The sequence below is a fragment of the Notechis scutatus genome, chromosome 2 (assembly GCF_049901735.1).
Source record: "Notechis scutatus isolate UNSWTSFEM ecotype Mainland chromosome 2, rNotScu1.2, whole genome shotgun sequence".
NCBI classification, from domain to species: Eukaryota; Metazoa; Chordata; class Lepidosauria; order Squamata; family Elapidae; genus Notechis; species Notechis scutatus.
The window spans coordinates 180993524-181018520 of NC_142010.1; the positions used below are offsets into that span (position 1 = coordinate 180993524).

The window sequence follows — 24997 nt, forward strand, 5'->3', positions numbered from 1 at the left end:
GGCAAGCAACTTCCGTTCCTTATATATCCGCCTTCCGTTTCCTTCTCGGCGGTCTGGTGGTGGTGTGTATGTTGCTCTCTATCGTGCCCGGGTAAGCGTAGCAAGGCTAGCAGGAGGTCGCCCTGGGAGACCTGGCAAACAAAGCTGGAAACTGGGATCCTCAAGGGGATGCTGACCGAAAGGGGAAGCCAAAGAGCCTTTTCAACGGTATCTGATGTTGAACACGTGTAATTGGATTGCTAGGGGCACGTACTGCATGTATCCATCCATCCTACGAAAGCAATAGCACAAAGACTTATATACCGCTTCGTAGTGCTTTTACACGCTTCAGCTGCCCCCCCGTGGCTGGCGAGGATTGCACTCTTGAAGGAACAAGGTGTCGCTCACACCTTTTTCAAGTAAATCTGCAAAGAGGAGAGTCCTTCCTTTCCTTTCTTTCCTCCCTTCGTTCGTTTCCCTTTCCGTTTCCCTCTTTCCAAGAAATGCGAAATAGGGTTGAAAGTCAGTATTGGGCTTCCCAGTTTCTCCCAGTAAGACAAGTTGAAGGACAGTCCGTTTGAAGTCAAACATCTGTTTCATTCACGTTTGTGTAATATGTGTACGTCATAGATAATTATTACAATTTTTATGTATATATAGTCCACTCTTTGGGACTGCAATAGGGACTAGCAACTTGGTTGCTAACTGGAAGATTGCATAACCCGTTGAAATGTTATTTCCTCCTCCTCTATTAACTCTGCTTGTTGCAAGCCAGTTATGAGGTGCCTGAATGGTGACAACGTAACCGTGGCATGCTGCAATGGTTGTAAATGTGGGGATCGGTTGCAAAATTGTTTTTTCCACTGTTGTAACTTCAACCGTCACTGCACAAGACACTAAGCGAGGATGATTTGTAATAACACTAACTGGACTAATTTCCTGCTTGTTTTGTCTGGAGTCACATATGGCAGCATATGTATTGTATCTCTAGGAAGATACAATGAAAGAACACTTTAGTTTCTCTCTTTAGCTTTCTTTTAATCTTTTAATATCAACAGCTGTTAACACTTTTGTGTGACCAGGTTTTAAAATTATTTTCAGTGTCTTCACTATTCATGACATCGCTATTTGTATAGTCTAAGGCAGGGGCTTCAAACTTGGCAAGTTTAAGACTTGTGGACTTCAACTCTTAGAATTCCTCCTCCAGTCATGTTAGCTCATTCCAAGTTTGAAGACCCTTGGTCTCTAAGTCTAAGGGATACATCTGTCTCATCAGTTCAGTCATATTTCGACCTTTTGTTGTTTTCCATCTGCATGCACAGTTTATAGGTAGGTGGTTTATATTTCACACTGATTGGTAGGATATGTTGTCATTACTATTCATGCAAGAAGAATAGTTGTAGCACAGAGGTGTCAAACTCGCGGCTGACTGGCTGGATCCGTCATGCGCTGGCCATGCCCGCCCTGGTTTAGCAAAGGGGGAAACGTTATAATGCCACGAGTTTGACACCCCCTGCACCAGTTGTATATACATGCATTATATCAATTATGTGCATGCTTTGGTGGAAGAGATGTGTAGAGGTTCGTTCATTTGCATTAATCATTTTTTTTCTTTTAACAGGGAAAAAGTTTGCACGTTTAGGATAAAAATGACTTTTCCCTTGCTTTCCTAAATACAGGGATGAAAATAAAGGCAAATTTATTCACAATGTTGGCTTATTAACATTCTTGCTGGCATCACCAGAGCACTTTTTAAAGGCTTAACAACTGGAAAACTGGTTGGAAAGAGCACATACTCATCTGTTTTGCCTTTTCTTTGGGAAAAGATGTCTTCCTTCAATGCATTTCCACTGCTTTGGGCAAATTAGCATTGGAATGAATTAATGTCCTATCCAAAAAACATTGGTTTCATATTCTTTATTTTTCCCCTTCTGAGTATATATTCTTTCCTCAAAAAACCATCTTTTCTAGCCTACACATTTTCACCTAATTGATAAATTTTTTATAGCCTGGAAGTTATCTATATATCTTCCAATCCCACATTTCCCTTGAACAGTTTTACATTTATTAGCCACAAAGTTTGCCAGCCCTTGAGAAAATAGAAAGGCAATGTATTTTTTCCTTAAATTGAAGACCTTAGAGAAAGTATAAAAACATGTAAGAATGAGACTCTATTCTTTCTTTGAAAACAGTTTTTAAAAGTTTCAAAGTAAATAGAAAGTAATTCCAGTATGCTATTAAAGATGGTGGGCCAGAGTAGGAAAACCTTTGTGGCGTATCATTTTCAAACTGTTTGAAACTTGTGATGTATTCATGTGACATAGTATACCATGTTTTTCTCAGCTCAATATTCTGGGTTCAGATAGCACCAAAAAAAATAAACATGTGAATTAAGTTCACACAGTATGAAAGAAGAAGATATTATGGTAGGTTTATTTGTGATTCAGTGTGCTGTGGGAACCCCAATGTAGATTTCTAGTGGAGCATTATATCAGAGAACAAAATCCCATAAAGGAAATCATACTTTTATTACCATGAAAAGTCAAGAAAAACAACAGAGATGACTCCATAGTTTAGGTAATGTTTGAATTATTGTTCAAATAAGAATATAGTGTGATACTTTAATCATTAGAGGGAAATGAAATCAGAAAACTTTATATAACTGCATTATTAGCTATGGCCATTCTTAAAATTAGTCTTGGATCATAACACAATCTGGCCAAGGTATGCTAATTATATTCTATCCTTAGTTTTCTCCAGTGAAGCTTGTATCAAATATATTGGGATTGCTCTTCCTAGATTTTCCAACCAACATAAAGTGATCAAAATACATTTAGTTATTTTAGGATTTGGTAACTTGCTATTGGTAAAATTGTTGAGAAATACTGCTGTGGAATTTAACAATGTTAGAACAAAACTTCAGTCACTTGGGCCAAGCTCACATTATTTCCTTTCTGCAATCCAGTTAAAAGAAAATTAAAGCCAAATGCCTTTCCTGCCATTGGAATGTTTAACTGAACCAAGATTTAAAATAAAATTGACTTTCTTTAACAAAGCACATACAGTGAAATCAAAATAAAGAATTTATCAAATGTAAGTATGGTGAAAACACAGATTCAACATGCAAACAATCCTGTCAGGAACATATTTTTCTACTCTGGAATATTGTCTTCCTCCTGGCTTTTATTTCCCAGAAACCAAAAAAACGACTTGTTTTTTGTATTCTTCCTTGTATTTTGCTTTAGTACTACTTTAGTACTACTTACAGACATAGCATGTGTTTTTCATGAAAAGTCATTCTTCTCTAATCATTTACATTTCCTTGAAAACATATATCCTGTTCTCCCAAAGACCTTTCTTCTTGTTCGTTGTTTTACACCCCATTAATTTCACCTTTTTTATATTGCCTTGTACAAATAGCTCATTGATGGGCTCTCTGTCCAAGGCTGTTTAACTTGTGCTATATTACAGGACAAACTTTTGTGAGGACCTTTAGCTTAGTCTAGTACAGGGGTGTCAAACTTAAGGCCCAAGGCCTGTGGGGTGCATAAATCTGGCCCATGGGGCTGGCCTGGAAATAGCAAAGGACCAGCCCACGGTACCTCTGACAGCCAAAATGGGGCACAGGAGGGCATGCACAGCCTCCTCCACCCCATCCCATTTTTGGCCCGGACTGCCTCCTGCATCACTTTGCCAGCCAAAATGGCAAAGAACCCTGTTTTGGCTGGCAAAGTGCTGCAGGAGGCCATCCAGGCCGAAAATGGTGCTGCAATGGTGCAATGGTGCTCCATCTCTCCCCTCCCCCCACCCCCCACCCCCATGCTGATCCAGCCCTTGAAGAAATCCAGTTTGTCACCCTTAGTCTAGTAATTTATCTTCCTAGATAGGTAAAATAGAGCTTGCAACTGTCAAAAACTCAAGAAGAGCTATAAAATAAAGGTAAAACAAAATGTTTAAGCAAGCTAGCAGCCCCCTCCTTCTACCCCATTTTCCTGCTCCTATACCCATCCCGAGGGACTTCCTTATGATTGTACTTATGTATTTTTCCTGCAGTGTCTCTGATATATACTTCTGAGCTGCTTACCTGCCCCATCTTGCTTCCTCTTTAAAATTACTCTGTATATACTTATATGTGTGTGTGTATTTGTGACTAGTCATTTTCCATAATTAACACTTAGTTACAGCATATTTATTATCTGAAAAAAATTAAAACAAGTATGCTCTAAGAAATGTAGCACATTGCACATATTTACGTATTCCACTAATCATCCTACTTATTAAAGTTCTTTACAGGATAATTTTATAAGTAAGTTCCTTTCAATTCATTAGAGCTTATACCCAAATGAGGGAGGATAAACGAACAGCTTAAAGTACTAAAAATAATATGTCAAATAATTTTTAAATGTACCACTTCTAAGCCACTTTCAACCCATGAGTTTAAAAGGAGCATGGTACGCTAAATCGTGACAAATCTAGAATAAATGCCTAGCGATAAAACTGAAAGTGGAGAAGTTAAATTCCTAAGAGGTAATTATAATTTATACAATGAGAATCCCACAGGATGACCATGTTAGAATAATTTATTCAGTGTCCTGTAAAAAAACAATGTAGGAAAGAAGCATTGAAAGGCCTCTCAAAGAGTCAAGCACCTTTAGAATTAATTCATGTAAATCACATTTAGCCTATCCCAAATATTCAGAAGGAATTCGAGAACAAATATCTGGAATTTCTTTGCATGAAAACAGTGGATTTATTTTACATTTTCTGGTTGAGAAAACGTATTGAAAATACTTACATAAAGGAGTCAAATACAATGTAAAAATTCCATTCCACGTATGTGACAAAATTACTGTTGTCCCCAGTGGCATCTAATATAATTTATCCAATTAACAGAGTAATCAGATAGGAAAACCAAACTTATGAAGTGAGTTTAGGAATAGAAATGCTCAATGAGTGAAATATATCGTCTGCTAATAGCAGGGCCTTGTGTTCAGCAGTCTCTTAGTGCAATTCCATTTAGTATTTTAGTATTTCTACTTAACCCAAGAGGCTCCAAAGCCAAATTAAAAGGAGAAGGAGGAATAGCATGGATCTTAATTTCAATTTAATGGCATGTGAATGCGTTTATTACATTTGCAACAGATCAACTGGATATGAACCTGCCATCATTGTTTAAAATGGCCTAAGAGGGAGTAGCAATCATGCAAAATACTGTTTCAATGGAGGCTTTCAGTACAACAACTTCTTCATCAGGCATGAAATTTCCATAATCTTTTTTGTTTCCTTTACTTTTTACAGAATTGGATCTAATCATGACTTTGCTAGAAGGCCCTCTGCCCAGTCTGCTGCTTGGAGCAAGAGGCTAAGCAAATGGCACGCCGGAAAAAACCAAAGGACTCTCGAACTGCAGATGTGGCAGCCATCTTCTTGCACAGATTGCTGCCTTGGGGCCGGCTATGCCGTTGGTCCAGCCCATTCCTGCAATTCCTTGTCTTGAGCGTTGTGACATTTGGTGTGATCGCTCCCTTCACTTGCCGAGACCTCCGACATTCTTACTTCTACATGCGTGGTTGGTACCTGAGCTCAATGACCCAACATTTTTTAAAGCAGAGCCAAGAGGAAGGTTTGAGTGCTCTCCGTTACTTTGAGCGACTGCAGAATACATCAGAGAAGTTGACCAAAGAGGCCTTGCCACCGTGGTTGCTGATTACCATCATTACTGTCCAAAGGAGGCCGGAACTCCACTATGTCCTTCAAGTAGCAGCCCACTTCCACCGCCTGCTCCAGGAATGTGGCCCTTCTTGCCAGCGCCATCGGCTCTTACTCTGTAACGTGGAAACAGATCCCGGCAACCACCAGGATGCTAAGCTGCTTGCCACTTTCTTTGCTGTGGTGAACCGCTACAGCGGTCAGGAAAATTTAGATCTCTTTCCAAACCGTTTTGAGAAGGAGAAGCAAGATTACACCTATTGCCTTGAGAAATCACTTCAGCTGTATAGACCAGAACATGTCCTGTTGGTGGAAGATGATACCCTCCCAGAAAAGGAGTTCTTTCCAGTCCTCCATCACTTGTTAAAGACACGATTCTCAAAGCCCCACCTCCGAGATGCTCTCTATATCAAACTGTACCATCCCGAGAGACTTCAACATTACATCAATCCAGAACCCATGAGGATCCTGGAATGGCTCGGATTAGGCATGTTTTCAGGATCCTTCTTGGGCTTTGTCTACTCATGGGCATCCAGCCGCTCCAGCCTTAGTTGGTCCATTGTGTTGTTTTTCGCCCTGTACAGCATGCTGCTAGTAGAGCTGGTTGGGCGCCACTATCTCTTGGAACTTCGACGCCTGGCGCCATCCTTCTACAACATTGTGCCTGTGACCGAATGCTGCACTCCAGCCATGGTGTTCTCTGCTCCTTCAGCACACCGTGTTTTGGGTTACATGAAAGAAGTTCAGTGTCGCCTCGGTTTTGCCAAAGATATTGCTCTTTATTCACTGCTGCGTACCAAGGGCGAGCATGCATTTGTGATTGAGCCCAATCTGGTGAGACATGTGGGGATATTTTCCTCTGTCAGGGTCAATGAAAACCCAGAGCTGCTTTGACTTTTCAATATTTTTTTAAGGACTGAAACAGATGAGCAAATATTTCCCGAGCTTTGCTGCACTGAGTCATTTCCAGTTGCAAGCTGGGGAATTGAATCAAATCAAATAATTAAGGTCACTAATGTTCTCTAGAAGTAAGCTTGGAATTGTTTTCTAGCATTCTGTGTTTAAAAAAAGAGAGAGTACACAATAGCTCTAAATCAGCCCTCCACACGATGCCCTTCCACTGTGAGGTTGCAATTCCGAGAATCCCAGCCAATGTGGCTGGTGGTAGTTTTGACTTACAAATTCTAGGTTGTGAAAGTTAGCTCTGATTGATAGCTTACAGATAATGAATAAGAGTTCCTCAGTTTGGTAGAAATACCAGAGATGGTGCTTTAACTTTTCAGTATCAACTTATAAATTATTTTTAAATGGTTCTTTCCCATAATCATGAAGCATTAACTGAAAAGAGAAACTATTTTTTAAATTGCCTTAGTCTATCTTTTCTGAGCTGATGCCTTTGAGATACGTTGGCTGCAAAATTGCCAACACTGCCCCTCAATCTTCTGTGGGGTTTGCAGTCCTAACCAATCAAAAGGATGCCAGCTTGGGAAGACTGGTGTACATTCAAAGACAAATGATCATTTTCAGTGAAAGTGTTAGGGCTGCGATTAATCTTAACATTTCTTTCTTTGTTTGTTTCAAATCTTTCACCTCTTTGTCACTTTCTCATGAGCCATTTAAGTGGGCTTTTGTGCATACCTCCTGAATATATCTTAAAGATCCCTTGCAAATGGCAAGCTCTCCTTGCTTGTAGAAACTTTAAGTCAGTAACAAGGTAAGGTTGCTCAATTTGAAGCAGCTAAAATGGTTGGAGATAGTTGAATTATGCGTTATCCTAATCTGTGTTTACAACAGAGTTGGCACGGCTGAGAAAATGAAAAAGCCCATTAGATTCAATGAAAAGTCTAATGATGCTAATATTGTGGACATAGTCATAGCTGCAGAAAGTTTGATTGTGCTAAAATGTGGCTCTTCCTTTGCCCTATCTATTCTTGTCCCCTAGATTAGTGACCCTGATGGTATATCTTATACCAAAGGCTCAGATCACTCCATTAACAGATTTCTGGAATCAGCCGAACACCAGAAAAATCTAATCCTAAAACCCTCCATCTATGAATTTAGAATTGCCATGTCAATTGCCAGCTAATTTTGGCTTACCAGTTTCTTACCGTTCCTTTTTCATTTTGTTTTTCCCAAGGCAGGAAACCCTTGAAATATTTTCTACAACTGCCCATTCCAATCGCTTTCTTTCTTTTTGAAATGTACTGATAGTACTGTTTAAAAATCGAATGCGCATCATTCAAAACCATTCTAAAGGAAATGTGACGTTCTCATTTTTCTTGATTTCCTCTGCATTTGCTACCTCCTACTTCACGTACTACTCACACTGTTCCTTGTTAATGGGCTTATTAAAAAATACAAGTGCCTTACTTAGATGATACCTAAACACTTTTATAGAGAAGCTTTTTCTTCCTCTAACTCTGGGAATCTGTGAGAAGAGCATGGCTTTTTCCACCCTACTTGAAAAAAAACTTGAACTTAGAAATGTTATTTTTTTTTTCCACGAGAATTCAGTTGAAATAAATAAATGCACCATCATCTGTACGGTTCTTGGAAAAGTTGATGTATTGTTCCAACGTTCTTGCTATTGCAACGCAGTAATTTTAGAAAATTGGGTGGGGGGAGACATAGTAGACGGCATCCATGTAGAAAGAAACAATTCATGCTGCAAAAATATATCTGGGGAATCCAGTCAGAAGTATTACACAGCATAGCTAAGTAATACCCCTGGATCAGAATCAATTTATTTAGCTGTTTATTTATTTATTGAATTTGTATACCACCCACCTCACTAATGCAGCGGCTCTGTGTTAGTTATTTGATAAAAAGTTTTTAAGCTGCCGATAGCATGCACCCTCATGAGCTTTTGCCACCCTCATGAGCTTTTCTCAGAACACCCTGCCTTGTCATCACTACATATAACAAGTGGATAAAGGTTCACAGGCAAGGCATTGATGGACAGCAAAAGAACACAACCTATCAAGTCAGCCCTATACACCCAGGAGACAGAAAGTGGGTAGGGACTGACCAGCAGAATATTTAGTAGGATATTGGCATGAGTAGAGGCTGACAGTATGCTTGGCTGGGGCATCTGTGCTAGTGATAAGTTTATGCCACTCCGGGCAGTACAGACAGACAGTAGCCAACAGAAGCTGGAAAGATCCCACCCTCTACTGTATGATCAGCTCATTTAGTGTTAAAAGTACCACAAGCTACGCAAATAGCAAGGGGTTAGTTGGGAGAAAATACAGTGCACCACATCAGTTGTGGTTCAGTTTTGTGCTTTGGGTTGGGGATGAATGGAAGGTTGTATCAGGTGGTGTAGTGTTCTTCAAGAATGATTAGCCAGGCTTCCTTGACTCACAATTAGATATGTATGTAGATACGTGCCTGTAGCCTAAATTCTAGGCAGTTGAAAGCTGACTAGATGACACATGAACTGCCCTGATTATTTCAAAGAATCAGGTCTCTATCTGTGCTAGAAGGCTTCTGAAACACATGCTTTCCTCCTTCACACAAGCACTGCCATTGTTCTGTGGATTTGTGCAATATACCTGCAGGACCTGTAATCACGCCAAGCTGTACCAACAGGATGAATTAGATTCAAAGGTTTTCTTCAGACTCTGCTTGTAGCTGCTCAGAACTGATTCTGGAGTTATTTGTATCCTCAGCATTGAATTACAGCCATGCCCACAAGCAGCTCTTGATCCTTGAAGCATAAGATCCAATGCAGCAGCTCAAAAAACACAACTTACATAAACTTAGTATTCCACAGAATAGTGCCTGGGAAGCTAACTATTTTAATAATAAATTGTTAATTAAAAACTGAATAATAGCATATTGGATTTGGGTTGGAGGGAAGAGGTTGAAGTTTGCGTTCAGAAACGGGGAAGTGGGCTTTTGCACGTTTCCATCAATGAGCTTTCTCACAGCTCTATAGAATGTCAGCATTTCACAACAGCAATATAGTAACTTCAGTTGCTATTGGAGATTAATGCAGTCGACCCAGTTGACAGAAGCAATAGCATAGAGTCAAAAAGATGTGGCAACCATTTGGGAGTGATTCAAAGGCCTTGCATGAAGGTGACCTGAAATAAAACTTTTTTCTTCCTGTCTGCACAAATTCTCACTATGAGTTCTCATCCCTGTGGGATTGCAGTAAATCAGTTCATAAAACGGAGGCAGGGAAATCACATTTCTCAATGCACCAACTCTAGAAAAGTCTTAGAATGCTGAGATTATTTGTGAAATATACATGCTACCTGCCCTAGATTCTCAATATATTTAAAACATCCATTTTTCCAGCTTCTTTTCAAAACTAAATCAAGCTAAGGGCAAGAATGAAAATAGTTCTGTCTAGATTCCCAATCCCAGGAATTCATAATCCTGCATAGGAAGCACAAACGGACCAGATTGTTGGTTCTCAACATAACCATATATTTCCCATGCCACATTTCTATGGTGCCACAATCTTACATGATACTGTTTAAATTAATAAACAGTGCAAATGATAAAATACTTCTAGCTAAAAGCAACTAGGAGGGGGTCACAGCGGTACATGAGGCTGAGAAGGCAACCATGAGCAAAAAGAGGGGGGGAAGATTCAGGATTTCTGGTCTAGATAGCAGCAGATCTTTAGATACGTAAGACAAACATGCCAGATTGAATTAAGACTCTGGAATCTTAACTAATATAAATTAGAGGAGAGGATCAAATCAAGAGGAGAATGTTCTATGTTGTGCAACTTTTTGAGAGCCATGATGGCGCAGTGGTTAGAATGCCAACACTGCCAACTGCCAGGAGTTCGATCCTGACCCGCTCAAGGTTGACTCAGCCTTCCATCCTTTTGAGGTCTGTAAAATGAGCACCCAGATAGTTGGGGGCAATATGCTGACTCTGTAAACCATTTGGAGAGGGCTGTAAAACACCGTGAAGCTGTATATAAGGCTAATGCTGTTAGCAGGCAGAGGAAAATCTTGTGGCAGCAGTTAGGCTAAATGAAGGTGTCTTACTGACCAAAACTTCAGGCTCCCTTACTACGTCTGGTGGCTAAAGTTCCTGCTTGTTTGTCTTTTCAACTGTGTGGAGACAGAATGTCAGTGGCTTAGCAAACATTGCATCTCTCAGAGAAATAGCAGACTAATGATCAAGGCCACAGAGAGATTGCATTAAAACTGGGACAATGTTGGTTTAACAAAATTCTTGAGCTTTCGCCTTTCAGGGCAACTAATCAGGTAAATGTCAAAGAGATTTTGCAGATCCAACCCCCAGTTATCTTTCATGCAATGAATGTAATGGATCCATTCAAAAAACTTTTCTCTGTACTGCATCAGAATTGCATTTTCCCCAGGACACAGTGTAGCTGTGTGACATACCCTTTTGTCAACATGCAGTCAAATATGCACATTCATCAAAAGGCCACAAAAAGGTTGGCGATATAAGTTATGGTGTATGTGCATAATTATATGCATACCATTATTTACTTTTTTATTATTTTTAAATAATTTTTATTAGACAAACAAAAACAAAACATTAAAAACATTGAACGTGGTACAATCCTCCTAACCCACATATTTGTCTTACATTGCTAAATCACATATAAAAATAGTGCATTTTTACATTCTATCTATATCTATCTATCTATCTATCTATCTATCTATCTATCTATCTATCTATCTATCTATCTATCTATCTATCTATCTATCTATCTATCTATCTATCTATCTATCTAATCTCTCTCTCTCTCTCTCTCCCATACTTTGTAATAATCCGATTCATCCTTATTTTTTAATTCCTTGGTCAATTTGTCCATTTCTGCGCACATCCAGATTTTTATTATGTAATATTTATCATTTACTTTTGTAAGGAGTGCAAGAATATGTCAGAAGCATTCTAGGGGTGCGGGATATAGAAAAGGTTGAGAACCCTGTGCTAAGGAGGGTGTCAAACTGGCGGCCCTTGACTGAAGTTAGCCAAAGCAGCCCTTCGTAGGGAGAACTTTCTGGCTATTTTCCCCTTTGCAAAACCTTGCTTCTTTCGTCACATGCAGGGCGTTGCAAAACGTATTGCACTTGAGTACATACAGGGAAGTTGTTTCTGCACCTATTACATCGTGGCGGGGAGGAGGGGAAATAAGCAGGCAAGCAAACACACCCACCCACCCGCACCCACCCCCACCCCAGTTTCTTACTGGACAAACCTTATCACCCTTCGCAGCCAATCGGAACTGCTGAGGAGTTCCATCTGCCCAACCAGCTTGAAGTGGGGGAAGAGGGAAAGAAAATCAGGGGGAAGAGTTAACTAGTAGCGTTACGCGAAAGGTATAAAAAGTTCCCGCGTGGCAAAACTCGTCCTGTTTGGCTGAAGACCCCCTCATCCATTCACAAGAGCTTCTGGGAGAGGCGGTGAAGATCCACCGAAACGGTACGTGCAAATTATATGTGCCAAAGGGGTTCATGAGGGTTCTTGGGAAACTAGAGAAGAGAGAAAGCTTTTTTTGTTGGTGGTAAGTGTGAAAAAAACAAACAAAAGTCTGGATCCTGGAGATGCTCCTTCTCAACTTTAAAACAAGGGTCTGCAAACGTGTCAAGTTTAAGACTTGTGGGCTTCATCTCCCAGAATTCCTGAGCTAACATGACTGGAGGAGGATTCTGGGAGTTGAAATCCACAAGTCTTAAAGTTGCCAAGTTTGAAGACCCCCCTGGCTTAAAACGTCGCTTTCTTCAACTCTTACTTGAAGGACAGCTGAGCTCCCTATAGACTTTGCCCATCGATCGGGAAAGGTGCGAGTCGGTTCAGCAATGGCTCAGCGCATTTCTACCTAAATTGCGTTCAAGTTGACGAGGTCTTCAACCCCAAGAGTTGTGTAATTGTGTGCCTGCAATTTGTTACACAATTGCTTGCAGAGGCTTTTTTGTCCTTCCTATTGAAAAAGCAAGTCGCGGAATTGCTCTTTTAGAACCCATCTCACCTTTCTGCGTTGGCTGAAAGGATTTCTCAACTCCGATGTACAAGCTCCTTTCTCTTCCTAAATCTTCACTCGAGGGATTTCACCTGCTCTTAAAGCCGCTAATGAGATGACTCCCTATCCAGAATAAGGATACAGTCCCGGATCCCTCAATATAGCTAACAAGATTGAGTGTCCGCACCAATTATACAAGAAGTTAGTCCTATTAAAAGCAGCCTAGAGATCTTTGCCACGTCGACATTGGTATCGCCAAGTAAAAATGAGCAAAATATAAGAGAGAAGAATGGGTTGAGGAGGTCTTATGGAGGGGGGGCAGAGGGCTGAGATGTAGTTAAAAATTCTCTTTGGGGGCTTTTACCACCCTAAATTGGAGGGACCGATCTGTGGCTCTCCAGATATTGCTGAAGTAGAATTCCCAGCAACTCCACTATTAACCATGGAGCCACAGGACTGGATGGACTGGTCCCTCATTGTAATGATAAGCAGTCTTCCTGAGATGATGACACACTTGGAATTTGGATTATTTATATATTTATTGGATGTATAGAATCTTGTGAGAACTCTTCCACATACCATGAGAGAGGATGTCTATAATATTAGAGCAAAGTGGTTGCTCTAAGCCAGGGGTCTTCAAATTTGACAGCTTTAAGACTTGTGGACTTCAACTCCCAGAATTCCTCCTCCAGTCACCTTAGCTCAGGAATTCTGGGAGTTGAAGTCCACAACTCTTAAACTTGCCAAGTTTGCAGACTCTTGCTCTAAGCAATGACAGGCAGTCCTCAAAAAGTCATTTACCCAAAGGCGAACTGGTGGAGTTGTTCCTATTCCCCAGTAAGCATACATTTAAATCTCTCAGTGAATAATATGTTACCCTTCAGGTATTGTTGGACTGCGGCTGCCATCAGTCTTTCCTATGACCGTGCTATCTTGGACTTATGAGAATTAGAGTCTGACAGCATTCAGGGAGCCACGTGTTGCCCAACTGTGCTCCAAGCAAGGTGGTTGTAGAGTAGGTTTGAAAGAATGCCTAAGATGTAGCTCAATGTTCATCCAAGATTTCAGGCAAACATTCATTAAGACCACGCCTCGTTAAGTCAAGGACTGCAAAATCTATTGGGAAAGCTGATTTACTATTGGATAAGAAAATCCTATTATCTTATGTACACAAAGAAGGTTCTTAGTTCTTACTGTGTGCCAAAACCAGAATAGGGCCCATGTGTGTTTTGATGTGCCAGGAAGACAGTAGAAAGTCATTCAAAGAGTCATCTTTGGCTGGATGAGGAACATAGCTAGGCTTCCCATGGCTTTATCAGGACTACTTTTCTCCCAATAGTGTTCATCAGGGACATGGACTTTCAAAGATTTTTGGAGATCTGGAGGAGAATGTTTGTTCAACCCCTCCAGTTTTCCTCATTGCTGGTATGATGACATCTTTTTCTCTACTACTTCTAAGACCCATGGTGGTTAGAATGCAGCACTGCAGGTTAATTCTGCTGACTGCCAGCAGTTCAATCTTGTCCAGTTCAAGGTTGACTCAGCCTTATATCCTTCCAAGGTTGGTAAAATGAGGACCCAGATTCGCTTAGAGAGAGCTGTAAAGCACTATGAAGTGACATACTGTATAAGTTTTATTGCTATTGCTATTTATTATACAAATACAGAGAAATTTTAATAGATGGGAAGAAAGTATTGCTACACTTGTTATCTTCAAATACCAACCCACACTTTGGAAGAGGGTTTGGCAGTTATTCTTCAACGAAGAGCCTGAAGAGACTTCAAAGATAAACCAATCTTTTCTATTAAAAACAGCCCTCTGCGTCTGTCCACACCAAGTTTCAAAGCAGTCCACATCTTCTATTATCTTCTTTAATTCATTACTGTAGTTGACTGCTTTCGCTGAGGAAGATTGAAATGACTGGTGGCAGAAAGGGCATCTTTTCTTTCTATCACTGTTTTAAATCATGTGATGTTTCTCTACATCAACTGACTTTAAAAAAAATCTAAGTACTAGGTAGGAATGCAGAATACATTTTGCTTATTTTTTAGCGTTCATTACTTAATGCAGTTGGTATTTTGAAAAACTTCATACGGAATGTAGTTCAGATTTAGATAACATCTCTTTTCTTAAGTATCCAAATTATATTTGGTGCCCATGGCTTGTTCTATTTCTAAGTGTCATCAGCTTTGCTTTGGGGTTTTTTTTTCTAATTTTTTAAAATTATTTTTAGAGGTCCTGGCAATAAGGAGATTGTTTAGGATCTGCTAATATCCCAAACAAAGCTGTAGAAGTTTCTGAGACTCTTTTCCACTTTAAATATTTTGAAGTCATTGCTCTCTTAAGTCAAAATTGTGATAGCATTAGAAGGACAGATGAATGCATACATGCAACCTACAAAAACCTCTTTCTCTAGTACTGAATCTCCTGGTTGCAACGTTTATGCAAGTGGCTATGGAAAAAACTGTGGTTCATTTGTGACTGAGCTGCATGGAAGCTGTGGTTCAAATGATAAATAGTATAGATGAATATAGGACTGGAATGTTGGATTTCAAGACGCATTAATTCTTTGATTCATTTATTGTCTGGGAAAGTCTTGTGGACAATGCTGGCAATAATTGGATACTTATCTCTGTGATAGTACTAAAGAGCCCCTGGAAGAACAAAATTCACTAATGATAGGTGGCAAGAACTCCTTGGGTTCCTGATACCATAGGACTTTTTTTGGTGAAAAAAGAATGCGTGCATATCATAGATAGTTCCCCCCACCCTTCCAGTCAAAGCAATATTGGTCAGTTCTATACAAGCAGAGAGGCAGAAACTTCTGTTTTGCATATATTCTTTTCCATTATGCAATGGAAATCCTTCCCCTCCCACGCGCATAAATAACTAAATAAAAATTTTGAGAGCTCCTAGTATTACTAATCAAAAGACGTTATGGAAGCATTCAATCCTTTCCAAATACTGTGTGTACTATTGGGTCCTGTATTGTGCTAAGGCAAAGAGGCATACATTGGTAAGATCACCCAGAAGAGTTGCAGCTAGTATTTGGACACTCATATACACCCATCTCCATTGCATTCCATGAGCAAAGCGGAGAAATGGGCAGTACATCACATCTGGAAGCTGTGAACGGACAGAAGGCTCCTTTTATTGGACTGAATATCATGCTTGAAATAGTGAGTCCATTAAAATCAATGGAGCAGGTTATGATCACTAACACTTGGAAGTTGCCTCTTGACCATAGTCCTCTATACGATTCTCTTCCACCCAATCTCGTCTTGAAATTTTAGAGCTTTCTGCTTAACGGAATTATTTGCAAAAAGCAACTCTCATCTTTTCATTCTTGCAGGTCTGCAAAAATCTACAAATGCATCTAGGGTTTATTTTAATGTTTAGCTTCTCTCTCTCTCTCTCTCTCTCTCTCTCTCTCTGGGAACCTATTTATGGCATTTGCATGCTTTCGAACAGCTAGGAGGGCAAGAGTTGGCCAAGGACAGGAGCTCACCCTGTCACATGGTACTTGGGTCTCAAACCCACACGTTCAAATCGGTGTTGACTCCTAGCAACTGTCTGGACTTGTCCCTGCAGTTTTCCTGGCAAGATTTTTCAGAAGTGGTTTGCCACTGCTTCCTTCCTAGAGCTAAGACTGTGTGACTAGCTCAAGGTCACTGAGCTGGCTTTGTGCCTCAGGTTGGCCTAGAACTCACAGTTGCCCAGTTCCTAGCCAGATGTCTTAACTACCCTGCTGAAGTGTCTCTCACTTAATTGCACTATAGAACAGGGGTCTCCAACCTTGGCAGCGTTAAGACTTGTGGACTTCAATTCCTATAATTCCTCAGCCAGCTTTACTTTGAGCTTTGCTGGCTGAGGAATTCTGGGAGTTGAAGTCCACAAGTCTTAAAGTTGCCAAGGTTGGAGACCCCTGCTGTAGAAGATTTATTTATTTATTAAATTTGTATTTTGTCTTTCATCCAAGACCTCAGTGAGCCACCATAAATAACACTACTCTCTCCTGTTTTTCACCATCATATCAATCATATAATTAAAGAAGTACTTTATAAACTCACTGTAGATAAATTCTGCTAATCCAAAAAAATTTTTAACCAATATAGCGAATCACTATATTGTTAAATCTGCTTAGACTGCTACTAAAGTCCGTATCTTTTAGGTCCAGCAAGTGAAAAGAGCGATCTTTCTAATGCGCATAATGGCTGTAACTCAGTGGTTAATTATTCTCCACACAACCAGGGTTTAGACTTAGCAAAACTAAACATTAGCTGTCTATTACCTAGGAACAAAAGTTGCACACACGTCCTAAAAGACTCACAAGAGACTTTGCAAATTGCACATCTATCTCCCCTCCCCCCCAAAATACACACACACCAGTCCACACTGCAGCAACCCTAGCTGGAACCTGCTAACCCTCTTCTGACCTCAGTTCTTGCACTTTGGTCTGTCATCTGTTGTAACATTAACAGAAGGCAACCTTTGCACTATTTCTAATGGGGAATTCCCCCCCCCTCCTCTATCTTCTTCTATAGTTCTTTAAAAAAAAAAAAAAGGCTTACACTCTAGCAAGGTTGACCGTTCTTGCCCAGATCCTGTTGTCTGGCTGCCAGGTACTTGATTAGACAAACAGTCTTCTTTACTTTGGATGCCCCTGATCTATCTTAAATGCTGCCACACTTTTATAGTGCTGCAACACCCTTTTCTCATTGTGAAACTTTTAGGCTTGGAAAATACAATTTATTTGTGTGACAAGTGGGTTTCATTCAATATCTAGCTACGTCCATCTCAATTGCTAGCCTTCAAAGCTTTGGGATGGGCAGGAGGGGTGGGAGATGGTGGACAATTTTCCCTAGAAGCCAAAGTCTGTTATTTGACTATGACTTGTACTTTTCAAAATAATAGAAGCGCACGCTCACAGAACCGGTTGTTAAACCGGTTGCAACCTCCCACTGATTTGCTCTCTGCTTCTAGCAATCTGCCTGCCCTCACCCATATTGCTTCTTCTCATCATATGGATAATTTGTTTCTTCAATGAGGTATTTTTAGGCTGCTTTTAAGAGCCTTACCTTCCCAAGGCAACTTCTAGACTGGCTTCCTCAAACAAGTTTGGATGAGGTTCATGACCATACAGGGAAGGGAAAATATCACACAGGGCTTTGTTTTCACCACCCTGAATTTTTTTCCCTTGCTGTGGATGTCCCCAACAGCTTCCAAGGTAAAGCACACAAAATAGTTAATTGAAAGTGGTGATTAAAATAACCAAAAACATATTACACCTGAAATAAAAAGCAGAAGGAAATAGAAGAGGAAAGCTCAGCATTCTGAGTCTACTTGCTTTTAGCTGGCATTTTTGTTTTAAAGGCAACATTACGATAGAAATAGCAAGAAAAACAGCATTATCCAGATTCCAGTCCAACTTAAGGCAAGTTTCTGATTCGCATGTTTACATACTCAACACACGTGTGCACATACATCTTTTTTTTAAAAAATAGATTGAATGCAGGAATAATGAAAAGCACCTTTACTAACATCAAAAGACCTAAGAGATTGCCTATGGAGTTGCACATGATTTTATAACAGAAACCCTCCAAAAATATTGTCTCAATGGGCTGATTAACACATTCTTTTTTATTTTAGAGAATGTGCATCTCTTTAAACAATACTGGAAAGAAGCAGTGTCTTAGAAGTACAAAAATATATATTTCTCTTACTACAGTAGAACTTGGGTCTTGAGACATTTCAAAATTGGAGAAAGGCACAATCAGATCTTGCCTGGCACTCCCTTGATGTGTTTTTCCACAGCTCCGATCCAAGGGTGGGATTCAAATTTTTTTACTACCAGTTCTGTGGCTGTGGCTTGGTGGGCGTGGTGTGGCTTGGTGGCATGGCAGGGGAAGGATACTATAAAATCCCCATTCCCTCCCCACTCCACTAACCTGCTTTCCAGCTCCGTTCTCCTGTATAAGGCAACAAAAGAAGACCCAGCCGATCAGCTGGGACTCCAGAGGCAGATAATAGATGGGGGCAGGGCCAGTCAGAGCTGGTATTTGCCGTTTCTCCAAACTACTCAAAATTTCCGCTTCTGGTTCTCCAGAAATGGTCAGAACCTGCTGAATACCACTTCTGCTCCATCCTTTCCAATCAGCTATTGGCAAAAGAGGAGCCTAATGCAACACATCAAGGCTTTGAACATCTGTTCTGATTATTTGCTTTCCTTTCTAAAATGTCTACTGTTCCCAGGATAGAGATAAATAAAACAGTCACTTTTTAAGAGTACTGCTGTACACATGATCACTCAGTCTCCCTTATACTTTGACTGGACTTAACACTTGCGTTGCCCATAATTTTAGCTTTGCTCCGACTGTGGCACCCATGGTATAAAAAATGCAATTTTGGCATCTCTGGTCAAAAGAGCAATATGGTATGTATGCTATATACACCATCCAGATGTGGTTCATTAAAATACAGATAGTCCTCGACTTACAATTATTTGTTTAGTAACTATTCGAAGTTACGATACTGAAAAAAGTGACTTATGACCATTTTTCACAAGACTGTTGCAGCATTTACACAGTCATGTGATCAAAATTCAGATATTCGGCAACTGGCATAGATTTGTGACAATTGCAGTGTCCCGGAGTCATGTGATCACCTTTGGCGACCTTCTGACAAGCAGAGTCAACGGGGAAAGCCAGATTCACTTAACAAAGACATGTTACTAACTTAACAACTGCAGTGATTCACTTAACAACTGTGCTAAGAAAAGGTCGTAAAATGAGGCAAAACTCACTTAAACTCACTATCTTGCTTACCAATGGAAGTTTTGGTCTCAGATGGCCGTAAGTCGAGGACCACCTCTGCATGACACTTAGAGCCCATTGTATCATTTTATTAAGCCAGTTGTTAATTAGATTGGAATTATAGAAAGGCAAAATATCTTAGGCATTAATCTTAGCAAACACAGAAAATAATTGCTCAGTTTGTTGTTCTTATTACCCAGGTTCTAATAAACAGGAAAGGCTGAAAATGTGGGCTTTCCCTCATTATGTTTACCTTTCTTTTCTAAATAAGGAATTTGTTTATTTGTAGGTATTTTATTAGAAGAAAATAATCTTATAATCTCCCCGCTTTCCAGCCTTAAAATTAACAGGGTGCCACGTATTACTTACATTAGAGATGGTCAGAAGGAAGACCAATTTCTAGAGATGTCAATGCTTGAAGAATGTAGGACACTGTAGATATTGTTCCAAATTCTGAAGGTCCTGTGTGCGTTAAGCAATAATGCACATTGAGAACATGTCCACAGGAGGATTCTAAGCAGCTCCAGACATCTGTTTTTCCCATGATGTCAGCAGGGCTGGAAAATTAAGCTGGTTTATCTCCAGCTCAGCTGTGGCTTAGACGAGAGTGCTGTGGGACTCGTGTTATTCTTGCCTTCTTGTGTGGAGATGTTGCTGTTCCACTTCTCTTTGACCAGGAACTCTTGCTTCATTCCTTCACCTGTTGTTGTTGTTGTTGTTGTTGTTGTTTTTTGGGGGGGGAGACTGTACAGGGAATCCTCGACTTATGACCGTTCATTCAGGACTGTACAGGGAATCCTTAACTTATGACCATCAGGGACCTTTCAAAATTACAATGGCTCTGAACAAAGGGATTTACCACCTGTTCCTAAAGCTGTGGATGCTGCAGTACCCATCCAATGACTTATCCACCAGCCCTTATGACAGACCTCAGGGATGCTCCCACCTGCATCCTACCCCGCTGGGTCCCTTGGGCCTACCTTCCACCTAGCTGGGTCCCCACACAGGTCTTGGGCTTGCTTTCTGCCCCTCTGGGTCTCACAGTTTTAGTTCCATTCAGGAATAAGAATGGAAAATTTGGTTTCAGTTGGTCCAACTACATATGTCCATTTGGCAGGGTGCCAGGGTTGAGTTTGAGACTGTTCCTCACTATCCAGACCTTCACAGTCTCCAAACACTGAGATAAGACCTTGATCTTAGTTAGCCTTAGCTTAGTTAGCCTAAACTTAGATATATCATCAGCTTAGTGGTCATACCTAACCTCAAAACGACAGATCACCTCACACAGATATTAAATAAGAGAGGGGAGAGTGCCAAGTTCTACAGCACCCTGTATATCAAGGAACTCAGGTTCATAATCTCCTCCCACTAAGACTGACTGGGACCAATTATAAAGAAAGAGGAAAATCACCACAATAGCAATAGTACTGAGACTTATATACCACTTCACAGTGCTTTACAGCTCTGTCTAAGCGGTTTACAGAGTCAGCCTATTGCCCCCAACAATCTGAGTCCTCATTTTACCCACCTCGGAAGGATGGAAGGCTGAGTCATCAACCTTGAGTCTGGTGGGATTTGAACTGCCAAATTGAAGGCAGCTGATAGTCAGCAGAGGTGGCCTGCAGTACAGCACTCTAACCACTGTGCCATCGAGGCACAATACAGTGCCTCCTATTCTTCATCCTCAGAAAGTGGTCCAGAAATACACTGTGGTCAATTGTATTGAAAACAGCCAAGACATCAAGAACTGGGATAATCCCGGTTCCTCTAGAGATCACCACAAATGTATCTGATGGCATCTCTGTACCAGGTTCCTGTCTGAATCCCAACCAAAATGAATCCCAGGCCCTTTGAAGCTGAAGACATTTTTAAAATCCACTATTTATTGTTTTTTGGGTGTGTTGTTTTACTGATATATAATGGCTGAAAACCTCAATGTGGGTGAGAATGTGTCCTCTTCCTGTTACATTTAAATACACAAATTTCTGATTCCAGGGGTGTCAAACTCAAGGCCTGGGGGCCAAATCCGGCCTAGAGGGTGCTTAGATCTGGCCCGTGGGGCCTTCTTGGAAATAGCAAAGGACCATCCCACAGTGCCTTTGCCAGCAAAAACGGAGCTTGTGAGGGTGGCCGGAAGCCGTCCCAGCCAAAAATGGAGCTTGAGAGCCCGTTTTCGCTGGCAAAGCGCTCAGGCCACCACAGGCGCCCCCCAACACAAGTGATGTTATGCTGGCCACGCCCACCCTAGCCACGCCCACCCCAGCCCCCAAGGTCAAACACAACCCTGATGCGGCCCTCAATGAAATCGAGTTTGACACCCCTGCCTTATGCCATTATAATGATGCTGCTGTTGCGAAAATAAATTTTTAAAAAATCATAGGATTATACAGATATCCAAATAAATTTATCTTAAAACTTTGGAATGGTCTTTTCTTCCAGCCACCATGACCCACCAGTTTCCAAGCCTCTCTCCGGAGCAGAAAAAGGCACTCTCTGACACAGCTCAGCGGATTGTAGCTACTGGCAAAGGGATCCTAGCTGCAGATGAATCTGTTGGTAAGTGTCATCAAACAATTATTTTTCTTCTTTTCTATTGAGGCTGAAAGGTTAGATTCATTCATTTCAGTAGAGAATGATTCAACTATAAGGTACACTGTTGATAAATGATGAATGGAGCTCGTTTTCAGAGTTGCCTTAGACCAGAAGGTCTCCAAACTTGGCAACTTTCAGACTTTTGAACTTCAACTCCCAAAATTCTCCAGACAGCATGGCTGACTGAGGAATTCTGGGAGTTGAAATCCATAAGTATGAAAGTTGCCAAGTTTGAGGACCCCCTGCCTTAAACAAGATAAGGGAAGACATTCAGAAATGAATTTCACATTATTTTCTAATCTCCCTCTGTTTTTCCTAGTCTGCACACTTTTAGACTGCAGGCAAGGGATAGAAAATGTGAATTTTCCAATCAAAAATTGCTAGTATAATCTCAATTTCCCCTAATCCTATAGGATGGAAAAGATTAGCCAATTTTCTATAAATATTGAGAATATTTTCACGTGATGTGGAATGTGAAGTTTAAATTCCATGCCTGTAATCTGAAGGAATGTAATCCACATAGGTGATACCACCAGCTATATTTTAGATGATGGCACTTTACAAATCATTGCATGTTATTCATGAAAGTACACCCTACCATCTTCTTTTGCGGTGCTTTTAAAACTTGTTATAAATAAAAGGACAGATTATAGATAAAGGTCACCAACACAAAAATTTCCTGACTTTTAGTGGTTTCCCTCTCCATAGGGACAATGGGTAACAGGTTGCAACGCATCAAGGTGGAGAATACGGAAGAAAATCGCCGTCAGTTCCGTGATATTCTCTTCTCTTCCGACCCATCCATCAGCCAACAGATTGGGGGAGTTATTTTCTTCCACGAGACACTCTATCAGAAGGACAACACTGGAAAACTCTTCCCAGCTGTCATTAAGGACAAAGGCATAGTGGTTGGAATCAAGGTAAATAGTTTCAAAATCCTTTCCTAGATGTCTCAAATGTGCTTTTTTCAAAAGGCAACTGGACTGTTTTTTTCCTTGAGGAAGAAAACATTTGGTTCTCATCCAAGAAGCTGCATCAGTTCTGATGAAGGGGGGATGAAAGGATCAGAACTGATCCCCAGCATCAGAACTGATGAAGCTTCTTGGATGAGAAGCAAAACATTTTCTTTTTCTTCTTCTTCATGGGAAAAAATGGTCCAGTTGCTTTTTGAGACAACAATGACCTGGATGACTGAGATTCTCCACAGACACCCTTTCCTAAAGTTAGTTGCTGCAGAAAAGTAGAAGTATCCTGCTTTTATCTGCACTTCTATTATAGTATGGATTGCAGGCCATGCAAAAACAAAGATAGTATAAAGTAAAGAAGGAAGCTGTGATTTGGTTGAGTTACTCAGAGTTTACGTGTAGTAAAACATCAGGGTGAAGTTGATCCCATAAATCCAAGATATATTGGTAGTGCCCATGTTTAAATGATCTGTGTGCTTTACTACATTTTGTGACACATGTGTATTACATTGTGTGTTAATTATCCACAGCTGGATAAAGGCACAGCTCCACTGGCAGGAACTAACAATGAAACCAGCATTCAAGGTAAGCTTTCTTTTACGTCATAGAATCTTCAGAAGCATTAGCTAGAATGTTAGATAAAAGGGTTGAAGAACAAGGAAACGGACACAGTGCATCTGAGTGGAAACACTTCTATAAACAATAAAAGCAAGAACAAATTAACATTGGGAGGAATTGAAGCCTGAATTTGAGAGGCAGGGTTGCGTTTAGTACTGAAAACTCAAGAAATGATGAATCCAAAAAACAGAATTTATGTTCAAATAGGAACACAATTACATGCTTAAGGTAGCAACAGTAATTATTGTAACGTGCCGCAGAGGCAGTGCTTAAAAAGATTTATGAAAAAACAAGGAATTCTTGTCTAAAACTTCCTCAAGACTACAAAACAATTCAATCTGTCTATCTGGCATTCCAAGCTTACAGAAGGCAGTAGTTTTATTTACATGGCATTCTTATCCATGGTTAACTCAAGAATTTTTCAATGAGACCAATATACAGTATTAGATTTTCAGGACAACTGGAGCCATAAGCTAACTTCAAGGATTGAGTTTGCCACATTGGAATAACCCAATTGCTAAAATATTTCTACATTTGCCTTCAGGTCTGGATGGGCTTGCTGAGCGCTGTGCCCAATATAAGAAAGATGGAGCAGATTTTGGCAAGTGGCGTGCTGTGCTGAAAATTACACAGACAACTCCTTCCACCCTTGCCATCCAGGAGAACGCTAACACATTGGCACGCTATGCTAGCATTTGCCAACAGGTATAATTAGGTGTCCACAAATATTTGGGGGCTTGGGACAGTTTGTCTAGCGGTTTGATAATGAGTATGATTGTGAATATTCCTAGTTTTAAGCTGGCTAAACTCAAGTACAGCCTGTCTGGATTTCAATTTAATCATCTCTCTCTGTTTAAACACCAGCATGGCTTAGTTCCTATTGTGGAACCTGAAATCTTACCTGATGGAGACCATGACCTGCAGCGATGTCAGTATGTGACTGAAAAGGTAAAGAGTTGTTGCTATTATTATTATTATTATTATTATTATTATTATTATTATTATTATTATTATTATTATTATTATTATTATTATTATTTCGCACAATCAGCCAGATAGATGTTCAGACTGGGTTTGGCATTTTAGTTTACCTATAGAGTCCTTGCCAAGGACCTAGGATAGGCAAATCTGGATGTTTGATAGTGTTACAGATATTGTCGCAATATGGAAGCTGTTCCAAGTAAATCCACCTTCTACAATTGACTTCATCATCATCATCATCAATGTGGTCCACTTTTTGGTCTAAAATTAAATTCCTATGAGTGCAATGGTCTCATCCCCTGATTATCAGAGTTTAATCACTTAGAATGTATTTCTACTCTTCAAGGACTTTAAGTCCAAACTGTTTTGTGTCTCTCTT

The 24997-nt window shown here is 40.3% G+C and overlaps 2 protein-coding genes and 1 long non-coding RNA gene across 5 annotated transcripts in view; 2 read left to right on the forward strand and 1 right to left on the reverse strand.

The window, feature by feature from the left end:
• Positions 1 to 8226, forward strand: PGAP4 (post-GPI attachment to proteins GalNAc transferase 4). 3 transcript variants are annotated; one of them, XM_087957550.1, is made up of 2 exons: positions 1 to 91; positions 5278 to 8226. In XM_087957550.1, the coding sequence occupies exon 2, from the start codon at positions 5350 to 5352 to the stop codon at positions 6580 to 6582; it is 1233 nt and encodes a 410-aa protein (XP_087813676.1). In that variant the 5' UTR covers positions 1 to 91; positions 5278 to 5349; the 3' UTR covers positions 6583 to 8226. The 3 variants fall into 3 exon arrangements, with proteins under 3 accessions (XP_087813676.1, XP_087813675.1, XP_087813677.1); XM_087957549.1 differs by having other exon boundaries at positions 9 to 207; XM_087957551.1 differs by lacking the exon at positions 1 to 91 and adding an exon at positions 2573 to 2797.
• LOC148132428 (uncharacterized) lies at positions 5432 to 20150 on the reverse strand. Its single transcript, XR_015747991.1, has 2 exons — positions 19832 to 20150; positions 5432 to 6665 (listed from the first exon to the last, which is right to left on the reverse strand). It is a non-coding gene; the product is annotated as an uncharacterized LOC148132428 (long non-coding RNA).
• The window catches only part of ALDOB (aldolase, fructose-bisphosphate B), a 19867-nt gene continuing 6912 nt past the window's right edge, over positions 12043 to 24997 (forward strand). The window contains exons 1-6 of the mRNA XM_026683450.2: positions 12043 to 12111; positions 21902 to 22018; positions 22763 to 22974; positions 23550 to 23604; positions 24182 to 24342; positions 24502 to 24585. Of these exons, the coding sequence (XP_026539235.1) occupies positions 21907 to 22018; positions 22763 to 22974; positions 23550 to 23604; positions 24182 to 24342; positions 24502 to 24585 (624 nt within the window). The 5' untranslated portion in view covers positions 12043 to 12111; positions 21902 to 21906. The remainder of the gene's footprint in view (positions 12112 to 21901; positions 22019 to 22762; positions 22975 to 23549; positions 23605 to 24181; positions 24343 to 24501; positions 24586 to 24997) is intronic.

Excerpts from the sequence above, each read along its gene's own strand:
- PGAP4 (XM_087957550.1), top strand. The coding sequence starts at position 5,350 with ATGGCACGCCGGAAAAAACCAAAGGACTCTCGAACTGCAGATGTGGCA.